We start from the raw sequence: 27,404 nt of genomic DNA on the forward strand, positions 1-27,404 counted from the left end.
GCCCCCCAGACGCCCCTGGAAACCCCTTTCACTTACCACCAGCCCCTTCCCCTGTGAGATCCCGTTATATGCTGCGTGATCCCCCACCCTCCCAAACTCTCCCCCAGGGTGAAGCCTGCAAGGCCGTGGGTCACTCCTCCCTGATCTTTAGTTTACTTCCTTCGCACGGTTTCCATCACTAGAAATCCATTCGCATGAGGTGGGGGAGGGGGTCCCCTAAGTTGGGCATAAAGGAAAGATTTCGTGTTTATAACCAAGACCTCTGGCCCCCACTGCAGGCCCCAATTGCACTCGTGGCTCAGTTTGTGTTCTCAAGAATTAGGATCTTCCCAGATACCTGCTCATGATCTCGTCCACCTTCGTGTGTCTTCCTCGCCCTGCCCAGCTCACTAAACCCATTAACCTGGTGCATAACGGAACCCAGGGGATCAGGGACTCCACACAGGAGAGCTGTGCTTTGCCACCCAGGCCGCCTGTCCCTGCAGCTTTGTCGGGGGCTGTCGCAGGCGCTCGGGGGCGCCCCGGCTGGAGTCACCACCTCCAGCACCCTCGGCACCACAGAGACGGGCAGGGAGCCCTAGACGGCCCCTCGTGGGGAATCAAGTGCTGCTCACAGCTCATTGTCAACCCAGTCCCCTCCCTGTCCCACTCGTGAACTAGGAGGGCAGCCCCACTACGTGCCTGAAGGAGGGCCAGACGCCGGCGGTAAGCTGTCCGCTCACTGCCTCTGTGCCGACTCTGGCCGTGCGCGGAAAACCAGAGAACGGTGGGGCGGAGAGCACAGACCCTCCAGTGAGACATGTTTTGTGTTTTTATTACTTGCCATAAACACTTTATGCTTGCACGCACCCGTGCACATATATGCACACACCTGCACCTGCACACACACATTATACATGCATTCCCACACGGGTACGCATACACACACGGATACACACACACGTATGCTCACACATGCACGTGTATGCACGCACATGCACCCACACGCACACATGCATGCACATGCACATTATACACACATATATGCACACATGTATGTACACACGTGTGGGCACACAAGTACATGTGCACACGCGTATACACGTGTGCATGTGCGCACAAGTACATGCACACACGTGCACCTATGCACACGTGCACATGCACATGTGTTCTCACACGTGCACACATGTGTGCATACATGCATCTATACATGCACATTATACATGCATGCCCACACGGGTACGCATACACACACACATGTATGCTCACACATGCACGTGTATGCACGCACATGCACCCACACACACATGCATGCACATGCACATTATACACACACATACATGCACACATGCATGTACACACATGTGGGCCCACAAGTACATATGCACATGCGCACATGCACATGTGTTCTCACACGTGCACACATGTGTGCGCACACATGCATCTATACATGCACATTATACATGCATGCCCACACGGGTACGCATACACACACATGTATGCTCACACATGCACGTGTATGCACGCACATGCACCCACACACACATGCATGCACATGCACAGTATACACACACATACACGCACACATGTATGTACACACATGTGGGCCCACAAGTACATATGCACACGCATATACACACGCACATGTGCGCACAAGTACATGCACACGTGTGCACCTATACACATGTGCACATACACATGTATTCTCATGCATGCACCCATGTGTGCCCACACAAGTACATGCACACACAGGCCCCTATACATGCACATTATACATGCATGCCCACACGGGTACGCATACTCACACGGACACACAACATGTATGCTCACACATGCACCCACACACACATGCATGCACATGCACACTATACACACATGTCTGTACACACGTGTGGCACACAAGTACATGTGCACACATGCACCTATACACAGCCCCCTTTTCTTAGTACTTTGAGGAATAAACACTGAATTTCACAACAAAACAGAACACTAAGACCTAGCCCTAAGTTCACAATCTACCCCGGCACCTGCTCCCACCTTCCACAGGAGGCTCTTGGTGGCGGCCCCGCCTGAGATGCTCTCCCGTCTCCCCCCCCCCCAGACCTCGTCCGGCAGGAGGGCCGGGAAGTTACATTCACGAAATGGCCAGTTTCCCCGAAAACAAGTCTTACAAACCCGACCTTCCCCCCATCTCCTTCTCTCTCTCCCTTCCTCCCTCTCTCCCCCCTCCCTCTTCCCCTCCCTCTCCTCTCTGTCTCAGTCCCCCTCCCTCCCTCTGCCTCCCCCAGTCAGCTCATCTGTGACAATTCAGCCCAGTTTTCTGGAGCCCTTGAAAGAGGAAAAGCCTGAGATTACGGGCTGGGGGCAAGGAGAGCCGTGGCCGGGCCACGATGGTGACAAAGCCGCCGAGCTGCTCCGTTCGGCCTTTGGATCAGATTTAAGTACTTTTGCTAATGGCAGATATTTAGGATGACAACCTGGTCTGACTCATGTAAACGGGCCTGAGTCCGCGTTTCCCTTCAGAGCCGTTGATCATCAGCGGCCGCGGAACCTCTCAGCGCCCCTCGGTGCCTTTGTATCCCCGCCGCCTCACCGCGGAGATGAGCGGGGCCTTCCCTGGAAATGCCTTTTATGATGTTCGAACAACCTGATAGTTTCTGCTTTGCTTTCCTCGGGCCCTTCGGGCAGGGATGCTGCACTTAGAGGAGGAGGCAGCAGGGCGGACGGGGTGGGGAGGGGGTGTCCAGGCTGTGCCTTTCCAGCTGCGTGTCGTTTCTAGCAGGGTAGTGTCAGCGAAACCTAGCCTCCGCCTGACCCCAGGAGGTGCTCGGGGTGGTGGCCGTGTGCACAGCGGGTCCTCTCACCAGGCAGAGCGGGGGGTCAGCAGGCCAAGAGGAGGGTGGGCAGCACGCGGCACCCGGGTAACTGAGGGCACGGCTCCCGACACCCAATGGCCACCTGCCAGAAGAGGTGCAGCGGGACAGAGGCAGCAGGACACCTGTGTTGGCACCTGTGTACGAACCAGTATGGCTTATTCCTCAGCGAGTGAGGGCACCTCCCCCCGCCTCCTCCGCCTTCTCCGCTGTTCCTTTGGCGATGAGATACCGTGAGAACTCACGTCCCTCCCACCCCCTCTCTCCTCTTCGCAGGTGTCTGACCGCTGTGACTACGTCTTTGTCAACGGGAAAGAAATGAAAGGCAAGGTGAACGTGGTGGTGAACTTCACCTACCAGCACCTGAGCAGCCCTCTGGAGATGACGGTGTGGGTGCCCCGGCTCCCGCTGCAGATCGAGGTCTCGGACACCGAGCTCAACCAGATCAAGGGCTGGAGGGTGCCCATCGTCTCCAACAAACGGTGGGCGTGTTAATCAGGACTCCATATTAGAGACCCACGCCAAACAGGCCTCGGCTAAAAATGGAAATTTGCAGGGTAGCTAATTTCAGGCCTGAGTGGATCCGGGGATCCCTTACGGGTGGAATCTCTCCCTACCTCTCAGCCTGGTTTGCTACGTGTTGGCCCCGTATTCGTTTTACGTGAGGCTCCAGACTTGCACTCCATCCACAGAAGGTGCGTCCTTCTCCTCCCCAGTGGCTCCAGCAGAAGTCCTGGGGTTAGGCTATCCTCCCTTGGGCTGTGTGCCTGTCCCTGATCCAGTCACGTGGCGAGGACACGGAATACACTGCCCGGTGAGGCCTCGTCCACAGTCCCCTGGAGGAAGAGGTCAACCCTGCCTGAACCAATGGGCTGATACCAGAAGGAGGGGACCTGGGAATGCATTCTGGCTGGACCTGGGCAACCTCTCCATGCCCCCAGCCCGGAAGCTCTCAGATTGCTTGGTCCTAGGGAGATGAAGTCAGAGTCTGTGACCTGCATGCCTGGCCCTTTGTGCTGATGGTGCCTGATAGGGTGATAGGTCTTCTTTTTTTCTTTAGCTTATTTATTTGGGGGGGGGGTGGGGAGGAGCAGAGAGAGAGGGAGAGAGAATCCCAAGCAGGCTCCACACTCAGCACAGAGCCCGACACGCGGCTCGATCCCACAACCGTGAGATGATGACCTGAGCTCAAATCAAGAGTCAGATACGTAACCAGCTGAGCCCCCCAGGCGCCCCAGTGACAGGTCCCCTCTGTCTGCACCGGGCACCAGATGCCAAGAGAGTTGCAAGAGGTCAGGCTCTTTGTTCAGGGACTTTGTCACCTCGGAGAAACCCGTGCCTGAGGACTCGCATGCCGGCGACCTACAGAAAGTCAAAAATGAGCATGCGCGGAATTAGAGGAGGAGGAAGCTCTCCTGGTGTCTGTGTGCTCAGCGGGGGAGGAGACTGGCACTGGTCTGAGGGATGACCTCTGTTTACATCCCTGCCCTTGGAGCTCCATCCCTGTTAGTCTTTGTGCTGCTGGGTGATGGGGAAGCTTGCAGGCCGTGGGTCCCACGCGTGGTTGGAAGTTGGGTTCGGCAGTGATCCTCTCCTTGGTGGCCGGGGTCTCTGATGTGGAGGTGGCAGGGCGGCCTTAGGAGGGGTTACTGAGCCTGCGAGGGCAGGTGGGTGCCAGGACTCCCCCGAGGACGGGCCGAGTCTGATCTCGGCACATCGAGACGCAGAGTGTCACGGCTGTCCTGCTCAGCTCTGACAACAGAATGGGGCTGTCGCTCAGATAGAGACCACGACATGCCAGAAAGAATGGGCTGGGTAGAAGGCATCAGACACGAGGGAAGCAGCTAACATCTGCCCCCGAGCAGAACCATGGCAGCCCTTTCTACACTTACCGCCATGTGACCTTGCCTTGAGCTCAACACTGACCTCCTTGCGGTGCTGGTTTTAGGGCCGTTCCCACCATTCCCAGCCCTGTCATAGGAGTTACCCATCACTGCACAACTTAATGACGTATCCCCAAACTTAGTGGCCGAAAGGAAACACGTATGATCTCACCCTTTCTCCGGATCGGCTGTCCAGGCATGGCTGAGCTGGGTCTCCCACAGGCTGTCTGGTCAGCTGGAGCTCGTGTGGGGAAGGCTCTGCATCTAAGCCCACGTACGTGGCTGCCGGCCGGCCCGGGCCGTGGAACGGAGGGCCCTGGCTCCTCACTCGTTGTCCTGGCATGTGGCCAGCTCCATAGGGTGGCTCACGACCCCGTAGCTTGCTTCAGGAGAGCAAGCAAGAGAGGAACCGAGGAAAGGATACGTGTCACAGTCTTTCAGACCCTAATCTTGGAAGCGACTTCCCCTACCATTGGCTGTGGTCTTGCACTGGAGGAAGGTTCCCGGTTCCAGCTCACACTCAAAGGGGGGGGGGGTTCCACCAAGCACGTTCCTGGAGGTGGGGCTCCCCGGGGACCTTAGGAGCTCTGCTGACCACACCACAGCCCCTTCTGACTGTCAGGACTCATACACTTGAGTGTCACCTGTGTACCCACCGGGCTGGGCTCGCTGCCCACTGCCCCTTGCAGCCCCTGCCGTCGGCCCAGATCAGGACCTGTTAACCTGAACTGACCCTTTGACAGGCCGGCCCGGGACAGCGAGGAAGAGGAGGAGGACGAGAGGAGAGGGGGCCGTGGGTGCACTCTCCAATACCAGCACGCCATGGTGCGGGTCTTGACGCAGTTTGTGGCCGAGGCGGCGGACCGCGGGGGGCACCTGGTCCACCTGCTGGGCTCAGACTGGCAGGTGGACATCACGGAGCTGGTGAATGACTTCACGCAGGTGGAAGAACCCCGCATCGCCAGGCTGCAAGGGGGCCAAGTCCTGATTGGCCAGGAGCTCGGCATGACCACCATTCAGGTGAGCAGCGCGCCAGGCAGGGGCCCTCTGTATCCCTGCCTCTTCTCTGGCCAGACGAGAACGGTCGGTCGTGGCTCAGGACAACACCTATTTCTAGAGTGAAAGAAATCGTCCCCCAAATAATACAAGCAGTGCAATGACGTGACCGGAATCTCGAGATTCCTCGCGTGTTGCCTGCATTTATTTGGCAGACCCTGGACAGCTCCTCTGGTCGGGTTTTGTTTGAAAGCCGAATACGCTGTCTGTCTACACCATGGCGGGTGTTACCATCCCGGGGAGAAGGCTCTTGGCCCGAGCTAGCCTCGTGGGAACCGTGGGCACGGCCAGCGGCTTCTCGCTGCCCATCATCGCGTGGAACAGCTCTCCATCCGCCGTGATGCCCTGCCGTGTGAGGTCCCACCCCAGGCTGGACGAAAAGTGGGGCATGTCAGAAATGTGCTGAGGAGAGGAACAAAGTTATGTCGCCCCCACGGTGTCGGGGGCACCCGTAGCTGGGAATGAATGGGAGAGGACCAGGGCACAACAAGGGGGTTGGCAGAGAGAGGGAAGAGGCAGAGAGAGAGGGAGAGAGAGAATCCCAAGCAGGCTCCATGCTGTCAGCGCAGAGCCCGATGCGGGGCTCGATCCCGCGAACCTTGAGATCACCACCTGAGCTGAAATCAAGGGTCAGATGCTCAACTGACTGAGCACCCCAGGTACTCCTGCAACATGGAGTTTTGAGACAAACACTCCCCAGGACGCTGTTCCAGGCGGCCCCTTGGGGTTAGTTGCCTACCTCTGGTCTGAGAACAAGCATGGTTCCTCCGCGGCTGCCCCCGATCCCGCTCTTAGCCATTCAGTGGGGTTTCTGACACAGCTGTGTACAAGGAGGCCTTGTCAGGGAAGTATTGGATTGTGCAAGATTTAAAGCATGTCCGTTCTGGAAAATCGGCTGGTATTTAAAAGAGATCATTTTACTCAAGGAAGAAAATAAATGGGTTTGAGGTGACCCAGGGGTCACATGCTCCAGTGACCTCTAAGACCTGAGAAAGTAACTGTGAGCAAAGCAGGCCGGGCGTGAGCTGAAAGACAGCTACTGACTCAGGCCCCCAAGTGCTGGGAACCCCGTAGGGGTCGGTGCGGACGGTGGTGAGGGCCGGGCTGCTGCTCATATCCTAAAGCTGCCGACGAAAACTCGAGTCTCGTACGGCCAGATGTTGCAGCCTTTCCAGAAAAGCGAGAAATATTTTTGTAGTAAATGCTCTGATTGTCTTAAGGGTGGCCATTAATTCCGTTTTAAAGTTTTATTTATGTGAGACAAAATATATCTGCCCCGTAGACAAGAGCTCGAAACCTCCACGGTTGGCGTTTAATTGAAAGATCTAAACCAAAGATCTAAATTCCTGGAATCTGTCTACAACAGGCTAAATTAATGCCTGGAAACCAGATACACACACGGGGCATTAATCACTCCCCCTAAATGGTAGCGTGGGCACAAGGGGAACAGCATTGTGCTCGCGAATCAGGCGTTACGGAGGGGGAAACGGGCCAGCTTCCCACATGTTAAACCTGGAGAGTCTTTCCTGGTGGGACAGCTGCTGCTGAGACCCTCTTACCTACTCCCACCGAGTGCTCCTGAGTTATAAGTTCGCTTGTCCACTTTGTCCTGGGGACTCTTATGTCATGCTGACTGCCATTCAAATTGTCCTAACCAGACCCAGAGACGGAAGGTGGCACGTGGGGGTCCTGGGAAGAGCTGCCACGGTGACACATGTCTTCATAAATATCAGTAACAACAGGCACTGAGAAACGTGTCAGGAGAGCAGGTTAAAGGGAGCTGGGAGGGGCGCCTGGGGGGCTCAGTCGGCTGAGTGTCCGACTTCGGCTCCAGTCAAGATCTCACGGTGTGCGAGTTCGAGCCCCGCGTCGGGCTCTGTGCTGACGGCCCGGAGCCCGGAGCTGCTTCGGATCTGTGTTCTCTGTCTCTCTCTCTCGAAAATAAAAATGCTTAAAAGTGCATCGTGTTTTCACAAGAGAGCTACATCTTTTGGAAGAAGGCATCCCAGGGAAAGACCCGTTTCTGTCATTCTGGCTCATCCTTCTGTCTCTACCCGCATCATTGATGCCAGTGCAGGAATTCCTGCGACCACAGAAAGCTTTTCCTTCTGTGTTGGTTCTGCCTTTCAGATCCTGTCACCTCTGTCGGATGCCATCTTGGCGGAAAAGACCATCTCCGTGCTGGATGAGAAGGTGACCATCACAGACCTCGGGGTCCAGCTGGTGACCGGGCTGTCACTCTCCCTGCAGCTCAGCCCAGGGAGCAACAGAGCCGTCTTTGCCACTGCGGTGGCTCAGGACCTGCTTCAGAGGCCTAGACAGGTGTGGAGACGGGGCTGGGGCCACACAGCAGGTGGGGGCACACGGCAGGCGGGTCGCCCATCAGGCGTGGCTGCCCCTCGGCCAGCAGTGGGGTAGCAGTGCCTCTGGGAGGTGCCCGTGGCCTGCTGCCGAGTCCCCGCAAGGAAGACGGGGCGGCAGGTCTGGGGCGACGGAGGTTCCCTTCACCAGGTTTGTAGTTCAGCTCAGGGCAGAAGGCCCTCGTGGGGATGTCAGCCGTATTCGCAACGCGCGTGCTCCAACGGGGCGCTGTGTGTGTACGTGTGTGATGTGTATCGTGCGGTGTATGTGTTTGCATGTTGATGGCACGGTTTCCAAACGAAGGGTGCTGCAGATAGGCCATCTGTAAAGGTTGGATGTGCTCCTCCCTCGTTAGAGGGGGGCAAGCATTCTTTTTTAGGGGGAACACGGAGGCGCCCCGTTTGTTGCGGAGCAACAAAGCCGTGGTCTCCGGCCGTTGATTCGCCCCGTGCCTCGTGAAGCAGGACTGTCCTCCCGCGGGGCTGCGGGGAGGCTGCCAGCCCACGCAGGGGTGTTCCTGGCAGCTTCCCTACTGGACGGGAGCCCCCTCCCCCGGCACCCGCACCCGCGGAACCGCCGAGGCTGTGCCCGTGCTCCGAGCCGAGCCAGGCTTGTCCCAGGACACACGGAGCCTTCGCGTCCCCCGCGCCTGTACCGCTCACCGGGTGTTCCTCGGCAGGCGTCCCTCGGCCCCTTCGCTGTGGCCCGTGCGTGCAGCGGTCTGGGTTATAAAACCCTGGGAAGGGCGTGATTCCAGTAGCAGATGTGAATGGTCGCCAAAGACCAACCTTTTTCTCAGGGCGGGATGCCAGGCAGGAAGCAAGGTGCAGGTCACAAAGGAGAGATACCCCGAGGCTGCTTTCCGTCTTCAGGGGAGATAAAATCAAGTGGACCACCAGCCAGGCGTTAAGGAAGCGGTAAGATAGAGTTAGAATTAGGCCAAAGAGCTAATGTTCCCAACAGGCAGAGCTCAACAGGGGACCCTGAGGTTTGCTTGGATGGCCCTTAGTCCCGGCCTGCACCTGGCTCTGACATTTCAGTTGCAAGAAGCCCAGGGGCATTTGAACTTCCTGCTCTGATTTCGTGGCAGATCGGAAGAACCTGGCGAATCAGAGTCCCGTCCGGGGACTCCTGCACCGTGTCGGTAGCGTTTTGCACCTAGCGGCTGGGCTAAGCCGATGCCGACCGGTAGTAGAGTCTAGTGGCTGAGCCCAAGGAGCTGAAGCCACGAGCCACGTTGGAGGAGCTTCCTTCCTGCTTCCAGAGACTGAACAGCCCCCGTGCAAAACTGGCTTCTGTCACGCTCAGGGGCCCTTGGCTTGCGAGCAGGTGAAATCCACTCAGGCGAGCTTAAGAAAACAAGGGGTTTATTACCAGGATTGGGGGCTCTCACGGACCCCGGCTGTAGGAGCTCAGAGGAGGAAGAGTGTCTGCAGTCTCTCGGTGGCCGCGCCTCCTTTTGGTCTGTCTCTTTTTCTTTTCCTGGAGATAAGTGCTGTCCCCAGACACTTGCTTAGCCCTGCTCCATTGTGGTTGCTGCGAGGGGGGCTTCATCCCCCAGATTTTTGTGGGCCCCCCACGCATCCTCCCACAGCTAAGGCGTCAGTCCCGTCTGTCTTATTTCAAGTTTGACAGAGAGAGAGAGATGCCCGTTGGCTCGGAGCTGTTGAGATGTGCGTCTCATCCCTGGTCCAGTCGGCCCGGGGTTGGGTGCACAGGATCACGTGCCTGTCCAGGCTAGTAATCCTTCCGGGCTTGGGGTGGGGCAGGTTCTCCGACATCTGGGGGAGGCAGGTGGCAACGGGCCCACCAGTTCGCTGTCAAGCACGGTGACGTCTCCACTCCCATTAAATCGGAGGTGATTTCGTCTGCCTGGTCCACCTAGTCCCAAGGAAAGTTGGTCTAAAGCAACAAAGTAAAAAGGCAAGAGACTGAGATGGGTGCAGACCTTGGCCTTGGATGCCCTTCGGCCTCCCCATCTCCCCAGCTGGTTGAGGGGGGAGTGGCTGGCAGAGAAAGAAAAGCCAGATGGCGCTGGCTTTATCTCCCTGGCTGGTTTGACTCCTGGTGTCCCAAGTCCACGCTGGGTCCGGAAACGCGTACAAACCTAGTCCTGTAGACCCAGGTGAGGCGGGACCAAAGCCCACACTCCTCTGTGTGCCCCTGTCCATATCAGGGGCTTTCATCTGTGTTGTGAGTAATGAGCAGAGACTCGGTATTAAAGCAACTTAAAAAGTAATCCAATAAATATTTTCCGCGTAAACGTGTAACACTTGCAAATGATCCCACTAGCCAGTAATATCCTTTGACCTGCAATTTATGTTTGCGCAGACGTAGATCTCGCCCTGCCTCAAAACCCCGTCTTTTTTTCCACACCCCAGAGGGAAAAAGAGGATCTTATTCTGGAGTGTTTATTACGAGCCCGGGTTCATTGTCATTTCAGTCTGGTGGTTGTTTGCTGTCGGTTTTGCGTCTTCCTAAGAGTTGGTTTTCTTCCGTGACCTCCCGTGCGTCTTGTGTCTTATTTCTGTGCTGTTTAAAAGGTTTTCCTTTGTTCTGGTCGTATTATCCTAGCCACAGAATGTCTACTTTACAAAGACTTGGTGTTCGGTGAGCTTTGGGGCCATGTTGATTGGTTTATTTTATTCGACAGGAGGCAGCCATCAGTTGCTGGGTCCAGTTCAGCGATGGCTCCATCACCCCCTTGGATATCTACGATGGGAAGGACTTCTCCTTGATGACCACGTCCCTGGACGAGAAAGTGGTCTCCATCCACCAAGACCCCAAAGTCAAGTGGCCGATCATCGCCGCTGAAACGGAGGGACAGGGTCCTCTGATCAAGGTCGAAATGGTTATTAGCGAATCGTGCCAGAAGTCCAAGCGGAAGAGTGTGCTGGCTGTGGGAACGGCCAACGTCAGAGTTAAATTTGGCCAAAGTGATGCTAACCCCAACACCAGTGACAGCAGACACACGGGGGCAGGAGTTCACCTAGAAAATAATGTCAGTGACAGAAGACCCAAAAAACCCTTGCAAGAGTGGGGGGGTCAGGGGGGACCGTACTACGGGAGTTCCTCCATGGGCCTCATGGAAGGAAGGGGGTCCACGACAGAGAGGTCAACCTTCCAGAGAAAGAAGAACCAAGAAAGCCTCCTAGACGACGGCCGCCATCTGCAGACTGTCCCCATTGACTTCACCAGCTTCCCGACCCAGGGGGGCCTGCCCAGCAGCAATGGGGAAGTGGACGAGAACGGCCTCACACAGGCATCCAAAGGGCTGAGCGACTTGGAGATCGGCATGTATGCCCTGTTGGGTGTCTTCTGCCTGGCCATTTTGGTCTTCCTGATAAATTGTGTGGCCTTTGCGTTGAAGTACAGGCACAAACAGGTTCCCTTCAAAGAGCAAGAAGGTATGAGTCACTCCCATGACTGGGTTGGGTTGAGCCACCGGTCAGAACTGCTGGAGAACCACATTAACTTCGCCTCCTCCCAAGATGAGCAGATCACCGCCATTGACAGGGACATGTATTTCGAGGAGAGTAAGTATCTCCTGAGCACAAACTCCCAGAAGAGCATCAACGGGCAGCTGTTCAAGTGTTCGGGACCCACCATTGCTGACGGGAAGGACCAGAAGAGTGAGCCCCCAACGTCCCCGACCTCAAAAAGGAAAAGGGTGAAATTTACCACCTTCACCACCATCCCCTCGGATGAAGGATGCCCCGCCGTGAACTCCGTCCCGACCAGTGGTGAGGACACGGACTGGGTCTGCCGGGATCTGGACCCTGGGGAAAGCAGACAGCCACACCGCTACGCGGGAAGGTTACGTGAGGACGTGTAAGCCGGGACACTCGCACACATTGCTTCGCACTCAACTCCCAGCCTTTAATTTGGGGACAGAGCGTAGCGACCGGACACGATGAGGTCGTCCCTGTCCGCAGAGCCCCGGAAAATGCCCCCGGCTCACCTGGGGGTGGCCCCACGTCGGGACCCGTGCACACGTCCCACCATACGGTGTCTTGGTCAGTGCCGAGAGGCTCACCGTGCCTGGCAGGATTTTTAAAACTTGCAGGAAAAACCGAGTTCTGAATCACTGAGCTTCCGAAAGGTTCTGGGAATAAGCAGCCCCCCTCTGCCCAGGGCCCTCTTTCTGTCTTTAATCACAGCACTTGGGAGATTGCGAAGCCGCGTGGCTCCCGTGTGCGGTCGTGCAGACCGTGGAAGGCGACCAAGACTCCGCGGAAGCGTGTGCCTCGCTGGGGGGCGGCGTGTCGCTGGGGTCCGGACGCACAGCTGGCCGGGCGCCGGGTCGGGGGCAGGGGCCAGGGCGAGGCAGCTCCTGGGAGGCGGTCACCGCGACGGATTGTCTCCCAAAGCCCAGCCCGGCCCAACGACGGACCGGGGCGCTGCTGACGGGGACTGAAAGGGAGCACGTGGGCAGAGGGGCCACAAATGTCTCTGTAACTGGATGCGGAGAAGAAACCAACAGACCCCTCGGAGCAGTCCGGGCGTTGCTCCCTTCGTAAGCTCGGGATACAGGGCGTAGAATGTCAGGCCGGTTCCAAGAACCAGGCTTTTTGGGGACGAGTTCACTGTGTCAGAATCTGTCCTCGCCCCCCCACCCGGCCACCTTTCTGAAAGCCGTTGGTCACTCGTGGGCAGTGGGGGCCTTTCCAGCGTTCACGGCGTCCTTCTTCCCCCACGGCCGGTGTGTCGGCTCCAGGGGACAGTCTGCAGTGGCCCCGCCAGGCGAACGTCACGTGTCCTTCTTGAAGAGGCAGGTCTCTGCGGGCAAGTGGTTCTCGCGGTGAACTCAACCCCAAGGGACCCTGGCTCCCCTGTTCCTCCGGAAAGACGGGAGAGCTGTTCGCGGACAGCCCCGCGACGGCCACACCAAGCCTCCTGTCCGCGGCCACAGAGACACGTGCCGGCGTCCCTGCGGGGTGTGGGGCCGGGGAGAGCCGGGGCAGGAAGCCCGTCCACACCCCTGCGCGGGCTTGGACACGTGGGGGGACCAAGGCGTCCGTGCGTGGGGTGCAGACGGAGACCCTGCTCAGCCCTGAGAGGTTTGCTGTGGCTTGAATCCGAAGGACTCGGAATGCCCCCCTCCCCTCCGTGGGAAGCCTAAGAACGGGGGTGGGGGGTGGGGGGGATGAGCGGCTTCCGGCCCAGCTCCAGCTCCCGCCACGCTGGAAGGGGCGGGAGAGGGCCAGCGGCCTGGGGCACAGAGGCCAGGTCTCTTGGGTGTCTTCCCTGTCACTTTCCGTCCCTCTGCCTTCCTTCTCCTCTCCACTTCCTGTCTGTCTCTGTGTCTCGCTGACCCTGTTTCTCTGCTTGCTCGGTGTCTCTCCCTCCCTCTCTCCCCCTCCTCCTTCCCTCCTCACCCCTCCTCCTCCTCTCCCTCCCCCTCCTCACCCCTCCTCCCCTTTTCCCCCTTCCCTCCTCCCTTCTCTCCCTCCTCCTCCCCTTCTCTCCCTTCTCCTCTCCCTCCCCTTCTCCCCTTCCCTTCTTCCTCCTCTCCCTCTTCCTCCCCTCCCTCCCCCTCCTCACCCCTTCTCCCCTTCTCTCCCTCTCCTCCTCCTCCCCTCCTCTCCCTTCTCCTCTCTCTCCTTCCCTTCTCCCCCTTCCCTTCTTCCTCCTCTCCCTCCTCCTCCCCTCCCTCCCCCTCCTCACCCTTCCTCCCCTTCTCTCCCTCTCCTCCTCCTCCCCTTCTCTCCCTTCTCCTCTCCCTCCTTCCCTTCTCCCCCTTCCCTTCTTCCTCCTCTCCCTCCTCCTCCTCTCCCTCCTCGTCCTCACCCCTCCTCCCCTTCTCTCCCTCTTCTCTTCCCCTTCTCCTCTCCCTCCTTCCCTCCTCCCCCTTCCCTCCTCCCCCTTCCCTCCTCCCTCCTCTCCCTCCTCCTCCCCTCCTTCCCCCTCCTCACTCATCCTCCCCTTCTCCCCTTCTCTCCCTCCTCACCCCTCCTCCTCTTCTCTCTCCTCCCACTTCTCCTCCCTCCACTTCCTCCTCTCTCCTCCTTTTCTTCCTCTCCCTCCTCCCCTCCTCCACTGTCCTCCTCCCCTCTTCCCCCTCCTCCCCTTCTCCCCATCCTTCCATCCCCCTCCTCTTCTTCCTCCTCCCCTCCTCTCCCCTTTGTCCTCCTCCTCCCACCTCCTTTACCTCCTCCCCCCTTCCTCCTCCCCTCTGTCTTTCTCCCACCCCCTCTCCAGTGCATATAACTGAATTCTCCTTAGATCATGGGTGTCGTTTCTGCCAGCTCACCCTTCCCACCTTAGCACCCCCCCGCAACTGAGGTGCTCCCCATTTGCTCTAAGACTGGGATTCCAGCAGCCATAAGCCACCTGCTCCTGTCCCCAAGTCTACTCACCTTGTCTGGTTGGACAATTAAATTGTCACCCTTTTGCTCAATAACGGGGCTTTGCTCTCTGTGGCCTCCTTGTATTTCTTTCCATTTTTACCCGCGTGATGTCGTTTAATACAGCAGCCGCTGCCCGCTCCCAGACCCACCTCCCTGCAGAATGTATTGTAGGTCGTAAGGATGTAATATATGTTTATAAACTTACTGACTGTAAATATAAAGTTTGCATTCAGCGGCTTTATGGCTGTCCTTTGTCTTTCCACACTCTGACCCCCTCCGCGGGGCTGGCGTCAAGGCGGACGGCTCTCCAAACGCTGCGGCTTCTGGTAAATGAAAATGCAGATTGAAGGGGCCCAGCACAATCCAATTACACTCTTACACGGTGTAATGTGGTCTGTGCACCGAGACAATGTTGACACATGGTGACAAAGTGCACTGTGTACTAAGTATCTCTCCTTCAGGACCCGAAAGGATTTTCAAATAAATTACACGTGCAATTCCCTGCTAAAAGCCTGCTGACGGATGGTGGTAAGTGAGAGCCGTGGCAGGCGAGCGTATATCCCGGCTCCCTCTGGGCTGCAGCGGGGAAAATTGCTCTGTCCTTTTTTTTGGATCTCACATGTGCATTCAGATGTCAGCTTCCTGAGGGACGCCCACCGTGGCTCTGGGCTGGGTGAAAAAGGTTGACTTTTCCTTTCCCCTAATAGTCAAATGCAGCCCCAAGGCCATTCCACAGAAAAAGAAGTCACGTGAAATTCTTGCATTCATGCAACAGCATCAATGGGCCAGTTACTCACTCACTGGCATTTACTGGGCACCCACTGTGGGCTAGAAACTACCGCAGGCTTAGGCGATGGCACAGTAAATGTGACAGGTGGGACAGGAAGCATCACATACTTGCTCTCCGGGATGTTACATCTAGTGGGGGCAGGGAGATAACCTCGAAACACATCTCAGATCGTCCTCCGTTACAGACAGGAGATGAAACACATTACGGGACAAAGACGGAGCCGACCCTAGACGCTTCGGCCATTTCGCTTTTAAAAATCTGGATTTGTATCCCCTTTTGAAAATTCGGACACTTTGGCGAAATGGGGCTGACAACCCAACCTGGCCCTGGCTGGAAACGGTGGGTTTGCTATTGCCGCCTCCAGGCAGGACACCCAGATTGTCTCCCTGACCCAGAGTTGCCATTTGTGCCACAACTTTCCGTATAATAGAGGAATATTTCTCCCTGCTCATGACTCTACGCAAAAGTGAGAAAGGCAAATGTAGGCTGAGGGGAGTGCAGTGTTCGCAAGACAATTAGGGGAAAGTATATTGCTCTATGAAACAGAGAATAACAGCCCTGTGGTCTCCCAGGAAAACAGAGACTGTCGTTGTCTAACACACGCAACCCCGGAGGCCACCACCCCACAGCCCGTAACGCGATCTCTGCCCAGAACTCAGGAAGGAAGAAGCCGTGTGAAAGTCTTGACGGGATGATTTTTCGGCCGGTGTCTTTTGTAATAAAAGCTGCCACCGGCTGTCCCTCGCACCCGGACTGCGCCCTCACCTCTGCCCCCGCGGGGCCCCCTCGAGCCAGGAAGTTGCCCAGCTGCTGACTGAGGCCAGGCCCCCGGGGAACAGGAACCGGGCTCAGCCGTGCCTCCTGGAGGTTGCGGCTTCACGGCTCCTCAGTGCCCGGGACGTGGCCATCAGGGGCCTTGCTCTGCTAGGCTGCCTTCGTCGTCCCGGACCCGGGCTCGGACCACAGAAACTTCCCGTCTCCCCGCCTGGAGGCCGCAAGTGCCAGATCAGCCGTGTCAGGGGCGAGCAGGGTGGGAGGCCTCTCCCCAGCGCCTGCTGCTCTGCTGGCCGTCTTTGGCATTCCCGGGCTCGTAGCGGCCTCACCCCCTCCCGCCTGCATGTTCCCGTGGTGTTTGCCCGCGTGCTGTGTGTGTCTGTGTCCAGATCCCCCCTTTGGTCAGGACACCAGGCGCATCGGAGGGCCCCCCCCCGCCCCATAAGCCCTCATTTTCACCAATTGCCTCTGTAAGAACCCCAAAGACCCCATTTCCAAATAAGGTCCCCTCTCCCACCGAGGGTTAGGACTTCAGTGTGTGAATTGGGCAGGACACGTTTTGACCCGTAACCATGACCTCTGGCCAGAGGCCCGGCAGCTACACTTGCGAGCACGTCGAGGGCAGCTGACGGTGACGCAGGCCAACCCAGAACCGGGCACAGGCCCAGCGGGCTTCCACGAATGCGTCCACAAAAGCCTTGCGTCCCTCTCTCCACACCCGCTTTGCAAGCAGGGTGATGCCAGGACACCCTGGAAATGTGAGGGGACGCGTATCCTCTCCCTCTGGGAAGGCTCGTAACTGTGAATTAACTACCCCGATGGTCGCTTCGCAGGTGTGGTCATTAGCGCTTCCCTGGGGGACACCCTCCCCCCCCCCCCCCCCGCTGTAGCAGCAGCCCTCACGGCTCTGGCAGGATGGGGATGAACTGGGATGCACCCCGCGGGCGGCCTGTGTCCCCCAGTCCAGTGGTGATCGAGGGCCTGGGTTTGCGCCGGGGGTGACCCGGGGGGTGACGGAGCGATGGGGAGGGGGAGAAGGACGTTGCGGCCAGAGGTCTAACGGAAGTCTGACTCGGATCAGCGGACACCCGCTCAGGACCAAAAGGCCCTCCTCTCTGCCGCGCGCCTGCCCCTGGCCCTGGCCCCGATGCTGGGTGTGTGGGAAAGGACGCTAATCTGCGTATCGTACGTGTGTGGACAGGAGCAGGAAAGGGGCCGGAAAGGCTAAGTGACTCTGGGAGGTGTGTTCATTTCCCTGGGGCTGTCACAACAGCTCCCATAACCTGGAGGCTTCAAACAGCAGGGACCGACTGTCCCACCGCTCTGGCAGCCAGATGCCCCCAAATCAAGGTGCGGGCAGACTTGGTTCCCCCTGAGGGCTGTGACCATGCCTCCTCCCTGGCTTCTGGTGGTCTTCATGATAGCCTGTCACCACGCGGCCTTCTCCTTGTGTCTCTGGGTCTACATTTTCCCCTGTTAATAGGGGCTGCAGTCACCCCGCTCCGGTATGACCAGATCTGAGCCCAGTTCCATCTGCCAAGACCCTCTTTCTGAACAATGTCATATTCACAGGCTCTGAGGGTTAGGACTTCACTATCTCTTCTGGGGGGAGGGAGAATTGTACCCACTCCAGGGACAAAGTAGTCCCCTTGGGAGGGAAGGAGACCTGTCTGGATGTTTGCTTTAGTGAGAATCTTTTTATCACAAATGATATTTCAAAATCTTTTAACTGGACTTCGGAAAGGAAAATAAAAAATTCGGAACAGGCACAGAATTTATTATTCCAGGGAGCACGTCGGACTCCCAGACAGTTGACCCAAGGGTCCTGTGTCTTACCCTCCCCAAGTCCCAGCTCTGCACCTGCCCGTTTGACTTCATTCTCAGGCAGAGCTCTTTCACACGGGGCCCCCAGAAGCTCCAGCTAATTGGTTTCCCAGCTAAGAATCTCAGAGTAAAGACAGTGACTGTCCGGATGCCTTCAGAAAAAGTCATTCAGGAGGCACCTGGGTGGCTCAGCCAGTTAAGTATCCGACTTCGGCTCAGGTCATGATCTCATGGTTTGGGTTCGAGCCCCACGTCGGGCTCTGTGCTGACAGCTGGGAGCCTGGAGCCTGCTCCGGATTCTGTGTCTCCCTCTCTCTCTGCCCCTCCCCTGCTCACACTCTGTCTCTCTCTCTGTCAAAAATTAATAAACATTTTAAAAAAAGAAAAAAAGTCGCTCAGTTGACCCCTGCAGGCCAGCTTGGGTCACGAGCTGAAGCTAAAAGGAATCTGCCACCTGTAGGATGGAGTGACCCAGGCCTTGCTCATGGGTGTCTCCCTCCAGGCCTGGAAGCTGGCGAAGGGCTAAGTCCCCACGTAGACCACAGGGGCTCACAGTAGAGAAAGGACGGTGTCCGAGAGGAAAATCAAGACTCGGGCCATAAGAATGGATCAGCTCCTGCAAAGCAACTGACCCCACTACTCTTTCCTTGCCTTTTCTGGCACCCCACCCTGGAACCGTATGCAGGAGCCCAGAAGACCGAGGGCCGGGCTGAGGAAGCGAGAGCAAGCCCCCTTCACAGATGGCTGCAGACACCCTCCACTCTCTGGCTGGGTGCCCCCCCCCCCAGGGTCTTACGGGGCCACACACTGTCCGTGTCACTGCCTCTTTCCTGGTCGGCCAGACTTTGGGCTTCCCGTGGCTCCTGTTCCCTGATGGTCCATCAAGTCCTATCCACCCGTCATGCTAATAGGCTCAGAGTACCCTGGCCAGCGTTTGGTTTATTGGTTTATAACTTTAAAAGCTCCTGCCTTGCTCTACTCTGCTCCCTCTGCGTCCAGAGCATTTCATGGCTCTTGGATGAATCTACTAGGTAGACACTTCACTGTTTGCTAAATGAAAATGAACAGGGTGACCTTTTAAAAGCATCCATCGAGTCACTCCCAGCTTAAAACCCTCCAGTGACGCCCACACATCCTCGAATGGAGTCTGGAGTCGGGACTGTGGCCCACAGGCCCAGGGTGATGTGGTCTCACCCGTCACCCTGCCCCCACCCAGCCTCTGCCCATCTCTCTCACGAAGTCCAGACTCACTGGTCTCCTTCAGTCTCGTCCTCCCACAAAAGAGGCTCGTCTGCACCTCGGAGCTTCTGCCCTCATTGCCTCCTCATCATTGGGGCCCCAGCTCCTCTGGCCCTTCCGCAGGCCCACTCTGACCACCTTAAGAGCAACCTCATGCTCTCCTGTCAGCCCTCCCCCCCTACAATCCCCTCTTCTGCCTACCATGGCTTCCAGAACACTCTGGAGCTGTCCTTTCTAAGTATTTCCTTTCTTGGTTGTGTCTTCCCTTGTAGATTATCTTTCCAGAAGAATAAGGACCTAGTCTAACCTGTTCTATGCTATATACCCTGTGACTAGAGCCATGCCTAGATACAGTCAGCAGTCAATAAACATTTTCTGGATGGATGGATAGATAGACGGATGATTGGGTGGATGTTTGTACATTTGCATGGATGGATGGGAAGAAGGATGGATGGATGGATGGATGGGTGTTTGATTGCATGGATGGATGTCCATATTGATGGACAGATGTGATGTGGATGGGTGCATGGGTGGATGGATGGTTGGATGGATGATTGGATGGATGGATGGTTGGATGAGAGGTGGGTAGACAGATGGACAGATGATTGGATAGTTGGATGGATGTTTTTATGTTTACGTGGATGGATGGAAGGACAGATGGAAAATGAATGGCTTACAGATCAGGGAAGATAAAGGCATGGTCTAATAAATTAAGTTGGTATTTAGTGGGAACCAGAAAACCAAACTACAACTAGGGGGATTTTAAAATAGAATCTAATTGTTGCCCCTTATGGATGTGACACCAGCATCTTCCTCTGGGCCAATAGGGAAGTCCAGATTTGGTCTTCAAGGGAGGGAAACTAAAGGAGCTGCAATTCCTGTCCTCAGGAGACACACAGATGATGATACCTCTTCTTGTCTTTCTATAGAGACCTTTCTGGCTTGCTCTGAAGGCCTAAGCTTCGGTGAACAAAGCATGGTATGAGTTCAGTATCCCACTTCTTCCCAGATTAACCTCACTAGACAGACATCTCAGTGTTCTGCTAGTTGTGTTGTGTACAATCTATCCTCAGAGGCTGCTGACAAAGAGAACTTCTCTGGCTCTTTCTTGTCCCCACGGACAGGCAGGGGGTCCCTTCTTCTTTTCTAGCTCCCAGGTACTTGGACATGATTGGGCATGGGGGAGTTGGGGTGCTCACAGCCTGCCCTGCACGGCACTCGGGGCCACGTGACTGGCACCAGCAAGGACTATGAAGGGTAGTGACAGGTGGCACTCCCAGTGCGGGTGGGGAAGAGACAGTGGGAGTTCTCCATACTCTCTCGTATCCTGTTTTGGTGACCCAGAAGCCACATGCTGACATGGGGCACGAGTCAGAGCAGCCTGGACCCCCCACCCAGAGGGCACCGACCCTCCCACACCCCTCTTGACACGAAAGGAGCCTGTGTTCTGTTACATCACTGCTGTTACGGTGTAATTTTTAGAATTTTTAGTGTCGCAGCAACCTGGTTGATACAATATCGTAATACAATCTGTTCATCACATGCCGCTTGGTTCACTGAGCCGGTGGATTCCTGAGAGCAGACCTCCATGCTGAGGCGGGAGCTCCGAGGGCAGGAGGAGGGGACTGGATTGCTGCCAGACCAGCCACTTCCCCGCCCCCATCAAGGGTCTGCATGACTTAGATGCCCCCGTGGGCTGGGCCAGGAAGAGCAGGACGAAGGCACCACCTAGAGACAGGAGTGTTCTCTGGAGTCCTAATCTTCATTCTGATGCCAACGTGGGGAAAACACTGGGGACCCACTTGTCGGCCTCTCGTTGCTGCTGCAGGCTAATCAGTCAGCCAAGAACTGTGCCTGCTTTGCTCCACCTGTGATGGTGTCACCCAAGAGCCCGACTTTCCCCCAACGGCCTGGGTGCTGGCTGGTTCCCCGGCCACACCGCCGGCCCCCTTCCGCATCCGCCCTTTGGAGCCGCGTGGACATGGGGTGCAGGTGTCATGGCGCTCCTACAACCGGCCGCTGAAGGTCAGGTAACAGGACTGGGCTCTCCCACTCCTCCCCAGGGGCAGACGTGGGCAGACTTCCAGGCTCAGACCTTGGCGTGGCCTCAGCTGCTTAGAGGACAGCTGGGGTCACTCCCTTGTCGGTATTTGCAGCCTTTTGTGGTGCTGCCGTGACCCTGTGATAGAGCCAGGGGACGGACACAAGTCCCTTCACCACCCCCAGCCTCAGTTCACCACCTACAGTGCGGAGAGAATGTCGCTTGGCCTGGGCACCCCTTGCAAAGCCCTTGCGGACGCCTCGCTTCTCACACCTGTGCCCTAGAAGCTGTCACCTGCTGGAAGCCACCTCCCTGTGACCCCAGCCAAGTCCTACGGCTGAGTGTATGCTTTCTGGTGCACTCCGCGGGGCTTTGCCTCCCCACGGGAGGACCAGGCTGCCTCGTTAAGATGGCGGGAGCGATCCCGTAGGTGTCGCCATGGGACCTTGGCCAAGCAGCAAGGTCTTCTTGGCGTGGACACAGAACGCTGTAGCCCGCGGTGAAGACGGCCGACTGGCACCAGGCCTGGAGGACCCTTGGGGCTTGGGGGCCGTGGGGCATCCTCTCGGGCTGTGAGCCTGGCGCTCGCTCCCCTCCAGCCCAGTGGGTCTACAAGGCAGCTGGAGTGATTTAAGGTCCCCAGCCGGCCACCTTCTCGAACCTTGTGCCCCTCTACCAAAACAGACTGTGGTCTTGCATCCTTGAAACGGGAAGGGCGTGCTACTCCCCAGAAGACATGGACACCGGTGAAAGTGGGAATTTCGTCCCTTCCCAGCACGGACACAGACGTCCCGGAAGATGAGATCCTCGTTTTCCTTTTAGCGCCTCCCTTTCTTCCCACAATCTTAGGAGAATGTCAACCCGAGAATATCTACCGAGTCACCAGATTCAGCTGAATATCCCACGGATATTCCAAATTTTTCCTTGCTCCCAAAAGCAAGGAGGGCGAGTCTTGAGGGTGATCTGGGCTCCCTCTGTCCCCTCTGTCCTGAAGGGGCACGGTCCTCATGCCGTGTGTCCTTCCTTCGTCCCGCCTGTGCCCTGGCCCCACTGGCTGCCGTCAGTGTGCCACCGCATCAGGTGCCTCTCGCTGCTGACTGTGGATCTCTACGCTCCCAGTTTTAAAAAGCCTCAAGGAATATGCAAAACTCAGTGTTCTCCTTAAGGTATTTGAAAATAACTGTGGCTGAGAGAGAGAGAGAGAGAGAGCGAGAGAGCTCACACATGGGTTAAATAACGAGCCTGTGGTCCAAACAGTCCCCCAATGGAGTTTCAGTGAATGCAGGGCTGACTCTCCCCCCACGGAAACAGACAGCAACCAAACCACCGTGTGGAGCGAGAGGGTTTCAGTGAGCGCTTAATGGGGCAGGACCCGCCTTCCCCAAGGCGGGGTGCTTCTGCACCCAAGCTAGTAGCATGGATTCATTATTCACTGCCGCATAACAACACCCCCCAAACTTAGCAGCTCACAGCAATGCATAGTTATTACTCATCACGATCTCTGAGGGTCAGAAATCTGGGAGCCGTCCCTCGGGGGATTATGGCTCAGGGTCTGTCGTGATGCCGGCTGAGGCTGCAGGCATCTGTCAGTTTGGGGCTGGATGATACACTTTGGGGTGGCTCGCCCACTTGTCTGGAAAGTTAGTGCTTATTGAAAGTCTTGAACATTCCACTCTGCTGTAGTTTTGCTTGAGTGACCTCACAGCTTGGCAGTCAGCTTGCCCCAGAGCCGGAGATCCGAGAGACAGCAAGAAGGGAGCCACAGTGTGTTTCATGACCCAGCCCTGGAAGTCACATGCCATCGTTTCTGGTATTCTCTGGGTCACACGGATTAGCTGTATGTAGTATGGGAGGGAACCACACAAGGCCCTGAATACCTGTAGGTAAGAATCACAGATGGCCAGGGCACCTGGTGGCTCAGTTGGTTAAGCGTCTCTTTTTTTTTTTTTTTAATATTTATTTATTCTGGGGAGACAGAGAAATAGAGTACAAGCAGGGGAGGGGCAGAGAGAAAGGGAGACACAGAATCCAAAGCAGGCTCCGGGCTCTGAGCTGTTAGCACAGAGCCCGATGAGGGGCTCAGACCCACGAATGGTGAAATCATGACCTAAGCTGAAGTCAGGCACTTAACTGACTGAGCCACCCAGGTGCCCCGAGCGTCTGACTCTTGACTTCAGCTCAGGTCGTGATCTCATGGTTTGTGAGTTCAAGCCTTGTGCTGGGATCTGCACTGATAACTCAGAGCCTGCTTGGGATTTTCTCTCTCTCTCCCTCTCTTTCTCTCTCTCCCTCTCTCTCTATCTCTCTGTCTCTCTCTCAAAATAAGTAAATAAACTTAATAAAAAAGAAAGAATCTTAGAGGGCCATCTTGCAGACTGGAGATCACAACCCTTGCAGGTAGGTTCTGTCCAACTACTAACAAAAATGACCTTCTCCATATTGATGAGCTTATATCCAACTGCTGAGAAAACCACTAAGGAAAGGGAATATCTCTTTCCCAGTGGTTCCAACAAGAATCCAGAAAGGGACTCATTGGTCTGGTTGGAGTTAGGTACCCATCCTTGAACCACTCACCAGATAACCAGGGGAAAATGGACATCTTCCACTGGCCAAACTTTGACCCACTCCTCAGCAGTGGGTTGAATCCTTCCCGCCCAAATCACATGATATTCCTCTTGGAAAATTCAGGTAAGCTTTCTTATTTCCATAAAAAAAGGGGAACGGATAGAGAACAGGGAAGATCAACCAAGGTCAAGTAAGGCTCTGGTTGCTCCTTCAGAGAGTGAAGAATTGGCTGCCGGCCCTGTTCCTCACTCACCAAGTAAATCAATGAGCATCAGACCTTCAACTTGGGGACCTTTCATGTGGGATGAAGGGGAGAGGAGACCTCACCGCTGCCTCTCTGGGCTTCCTGGGCGATTCCCCGCACAGTAGGCTGTTCTGTCTCTTTCCAATTGCTGAGATGGTTTAAAGTATATGAAGGCTTTGAAAATCATACCCAGCCTGTCTAAATGCTCCTCAAATAACTGAGCCGTAATCAATGTGTGCAATTAAAATTGTCCATTTTTTGATGTATAATTGTACAGACAAATAGCCTGAGCCATACACGTCAATATATAGATCTTGGCAAGGAGGATGACATATTACCAGCAGCTATTAAGCATATTGTACCCACGCTCGAGCAGGGCTGAGCAATTTGGGTCGGTGGATATGGATTGAGAGAGAGAGCCTGGTCTTGAGCTGTAGACGGAAAAGGTCAAAGGGATTTACTCAGAGTCACATGGCCTGTGAGTGGCAAAGCCAGGGTTTGAACCCTGTCTCCTGACTTCGCACCCAGTGCTTGTTGGTTAGGGCCACTGTATTATCCAGCCCCGTTTCCTAGTGACAGTCCAAGTTATTAGGGGATGACCTCAGTTGCGTGCATTCTCGGTGGGACAGTAAAGACCGGTGGGTGACCTTCTGTGCAGAAGTCAAAGATCACCTGGACGCCCCTTGACCCGGAGCTTTTCTATCACACCTGGGGGCCCAGCCAGCAGGTGCACTCATTCTAGGCTTGGTTAACCAGGCACATGCTCTCTCGGGCCATTACCTCTCAAACAAATGACCAAGGACAGAAGGGGCTGGTGAAATGCATCCATTCTCTCGGGAGCTGCTCAACCCATGTGTCCCTGCTTAGGACCTTTCCTGCCGCTTCTGCTTCCCAGTCTCCAAAGCTACCCTGGTCCCTGCCTGTGTCCTCTCTCCCCAGTGAATTTCTGAGCTTCCAGTGGCCTTCTAGAAAATTTTACTTTGCTTGTATTAATGAGTCAGTTCCTTGCCTTCAATCATTCTACCTGAAAAAAAAACAAACAAACCGATCTTCCTATTATATGTTTCCTGATAATAACAGGGCATTTCTGTTCTCCTAGTATTACAGCCAGGCCACAGTCATTTGGGATCTCTGACACTTATGGGGTTTCTTTAATGTTTATTTATTTATTTTTGAGAGAGAGAAAGAGAGATGGAGGGGCAGAGAGAGGGAGAGAGAGAATCCCAAGCAGGCTTTGCACTGTCAGCACAGAGCCCGATGTGGAGCTCGATCCCATGACCCATGAGATCATGACCTGAGCTGAAATTAAGAGTCAGATGCTTACCTGACTGAAACACCCAGGCACCCCCCCTCTGATGCCTTACATTTTGATTAAAGTCCCATATCAGGGTACAAGCTAAGCTTCCAGGAAAAAGAAAATACATTCATTACATCCTTTCTCAACCTCAGAATTATCAATATTGGGGGCTGCATAATTTTTTGGCCATTGAAGGATGTTTTACTGTGCCGCTGGCCTCTGCTCTCTAGGCACCTGTTGCAACCCCCTCCTTGTTTGACAACGGAAAATGTCTCCAAACGTTTCCAAGTGTCCCATGGGCAGCAAAATTGCTTCTGGCCAAGAACCTCTCCTCCACTGAACCTGAGCCCTCTTTCCAGCCTCCAGGGAGAAGTAAAAGGCAGAGGAGGGGAGGGAGAAATTTCCCTTCAGATGGACGTGACCCTGGAGTTGCACACCTCTCTTCCACTCACCTCCCATTGGCCTGGACTCGTCCCCACCCACCCTGAGCTGCAAGGGACGCTGGGAAGTATCACCACCCAGGAAGCCATGTGCCTAGCTCAAGTTTGGGGGATCCTTTCACGCAAAGGAAGGCGGGAAGAATGGATTATGGGGACCACGGGCAGTCTCTGCCCAGGCCCTGACCTCTCGGAAAGCCCATCTCACGGGGTCTTCCAAAGGCAGTGCCGAGAAGGCCCATGAATTCCAGTTACCTTGGCTGGATATGTGTGGAGAGGATTGTGTGTTATCACATGCATGCACACACACACACACACACACACACACACATACATACATACACACCATGTATATATCTTCACATGCACATAAATATATTTCTGCATTATTATATATTTATACACACCTCTGTATTTTATTGTGTCCCCCCCCCCTCCCCAGAGGCAGAGGAACCTAGAACAGGTAGCAGTTGTAATAAGAGTCACTCGGTATTATCTTTAATTGGAGAAGCACACCCTTATGCAGTGCAGTAAGGTCTACGGGCTAAGAGCGAGGGCTTTGGGGACCTTGGGGACGGGTCTGGGCTGGCTGCTACCACCACCCCATCTCATAGAAGAGGCAGTCAGGGACAAGGAGGGCACAGGCTTTGGGATCACATTGTCTCTGGTGTGAACCTAGGTTCTGCCGCCCCCCAGCCCTGGGCCTTTGTTCACTTCCGGTCTCTGATGGTCAGTTGTTTACATGGGAAGTAGGGCAAATACTTACACGCACAGCGTAGGGGGGCGAGGACGGCTGGGCAATGAAGCCCACCGCCTGGCTATAGTAAGTGCTCAGTAAACAGGTATTACCTTCATCGTAGGTATGTCCAGGTCCGTCTTTCGTGGGTGTCGGGGTGTGGATGACGTCCCTGGGCTGTGTCAGCAAGTCCCAAAATCTACCTGGAGAGCGTTTAGGGAATGCAGACGGAGAGACCCCCCCCCCCAAGAAATGTCAACTTGGTGGATCTGGGGCAGGGGGCCTGGGGGCTGGTATGTTTAAAGGCTTCCCTCAGTTGACCTTGGTAGATGGCTGGGTTCCTTCCAACTCTGAGATTTTATGTTCCAATTCTGTACCTTCCCTCTCTGCCCTTTTATTTTCACGCTAGAAACCCCAGCGCCAGCCCCTTCTCTGCCGTTAATAAGCGTTTATGACTCCCCGTTATCCCTTCTCCTTCCAGGCCTGATCAATAGCTTTCCTCTTAGCCTTTGGCATTCCTATGCATGCGCCGGGCTGGTTCCCAAGGTCAGAGATGGGCGAGGAATTTTCCTCTTAAACAGTAGCACTGACCTGCGGGGCGGGATTTGGGGTGCTCTGCAGTATTGAACCATCAGGCAGAGACTTGATTTACTGCATCCCTTTGCTCCGCGTGCATGGCAGGGCGAGACCCGGGAGGAGACGCACTCGGTGGAAGGCGCGGGAGGCCCATGCTGACTCCCGCAGAAGTGTGCTGAGCAAATGGGTTTGGCACAGAGACGGCCGCGGGCCCAGGACCACTGCCTCTGATGACGAATGAGCCTTCGGGAGCAGGTCTCAAGGAGCTCTGTTCTCGTGCGGGGCCTGCGTGTAGTTGTTTAGATGTCTCGCCAAATGACCCTCCCTCTCCCCCGCCCCTGCCCCAGAAAAGAGAAGATTCCTTCTGCGAAGCACACTG

General features: G+C 55.8%; 1 protein-coding gene across 1 annotated transcript; it reads left to right on the top strand.

Moving 5' to 3' along the window:
- Positions 1-3,134: 3,134 nt before the first annotated feature.
- LOC102953133 (transmembrane protein 132D) lies at positions 3,135-13,484 on the top strand. The gene is made up of 4 exons (XM_015541026.2): positions 3,135-3,334; positions 5,479-5,755; positions 7,922-8,113; positions 10,806-13,484. The coding sequence occupies exons 1-4, from the start codon at positions 3,171-3,173 to the stop codon at positions 11,985-11,987; spliced, it is 1,815 nt and encodes a 604-aa protein (XP_015396512.1). The 5' UTR covers positions 3,135-3,170; the 3' UTR covers positions 11,988-13,484.
- Positions 13,485-27,404: the final 13,920 nt, after the last annotated feature.

Source organism: Panthera tigris, chromosome D3 (assembly GCF_018350195.1).
Source record: "Panthera tigris isolate Pti1 chromosome D3, P.tigris_Pti1_mat1.1, whole genome shotgun sequence".
Classification (NCBI taxonomy): domain Eukaryota; kingdom Metazoa; phylum Chordata; class Mammalia; order Carnivora; family Felidae; genus Panthera; species Panthera tigris.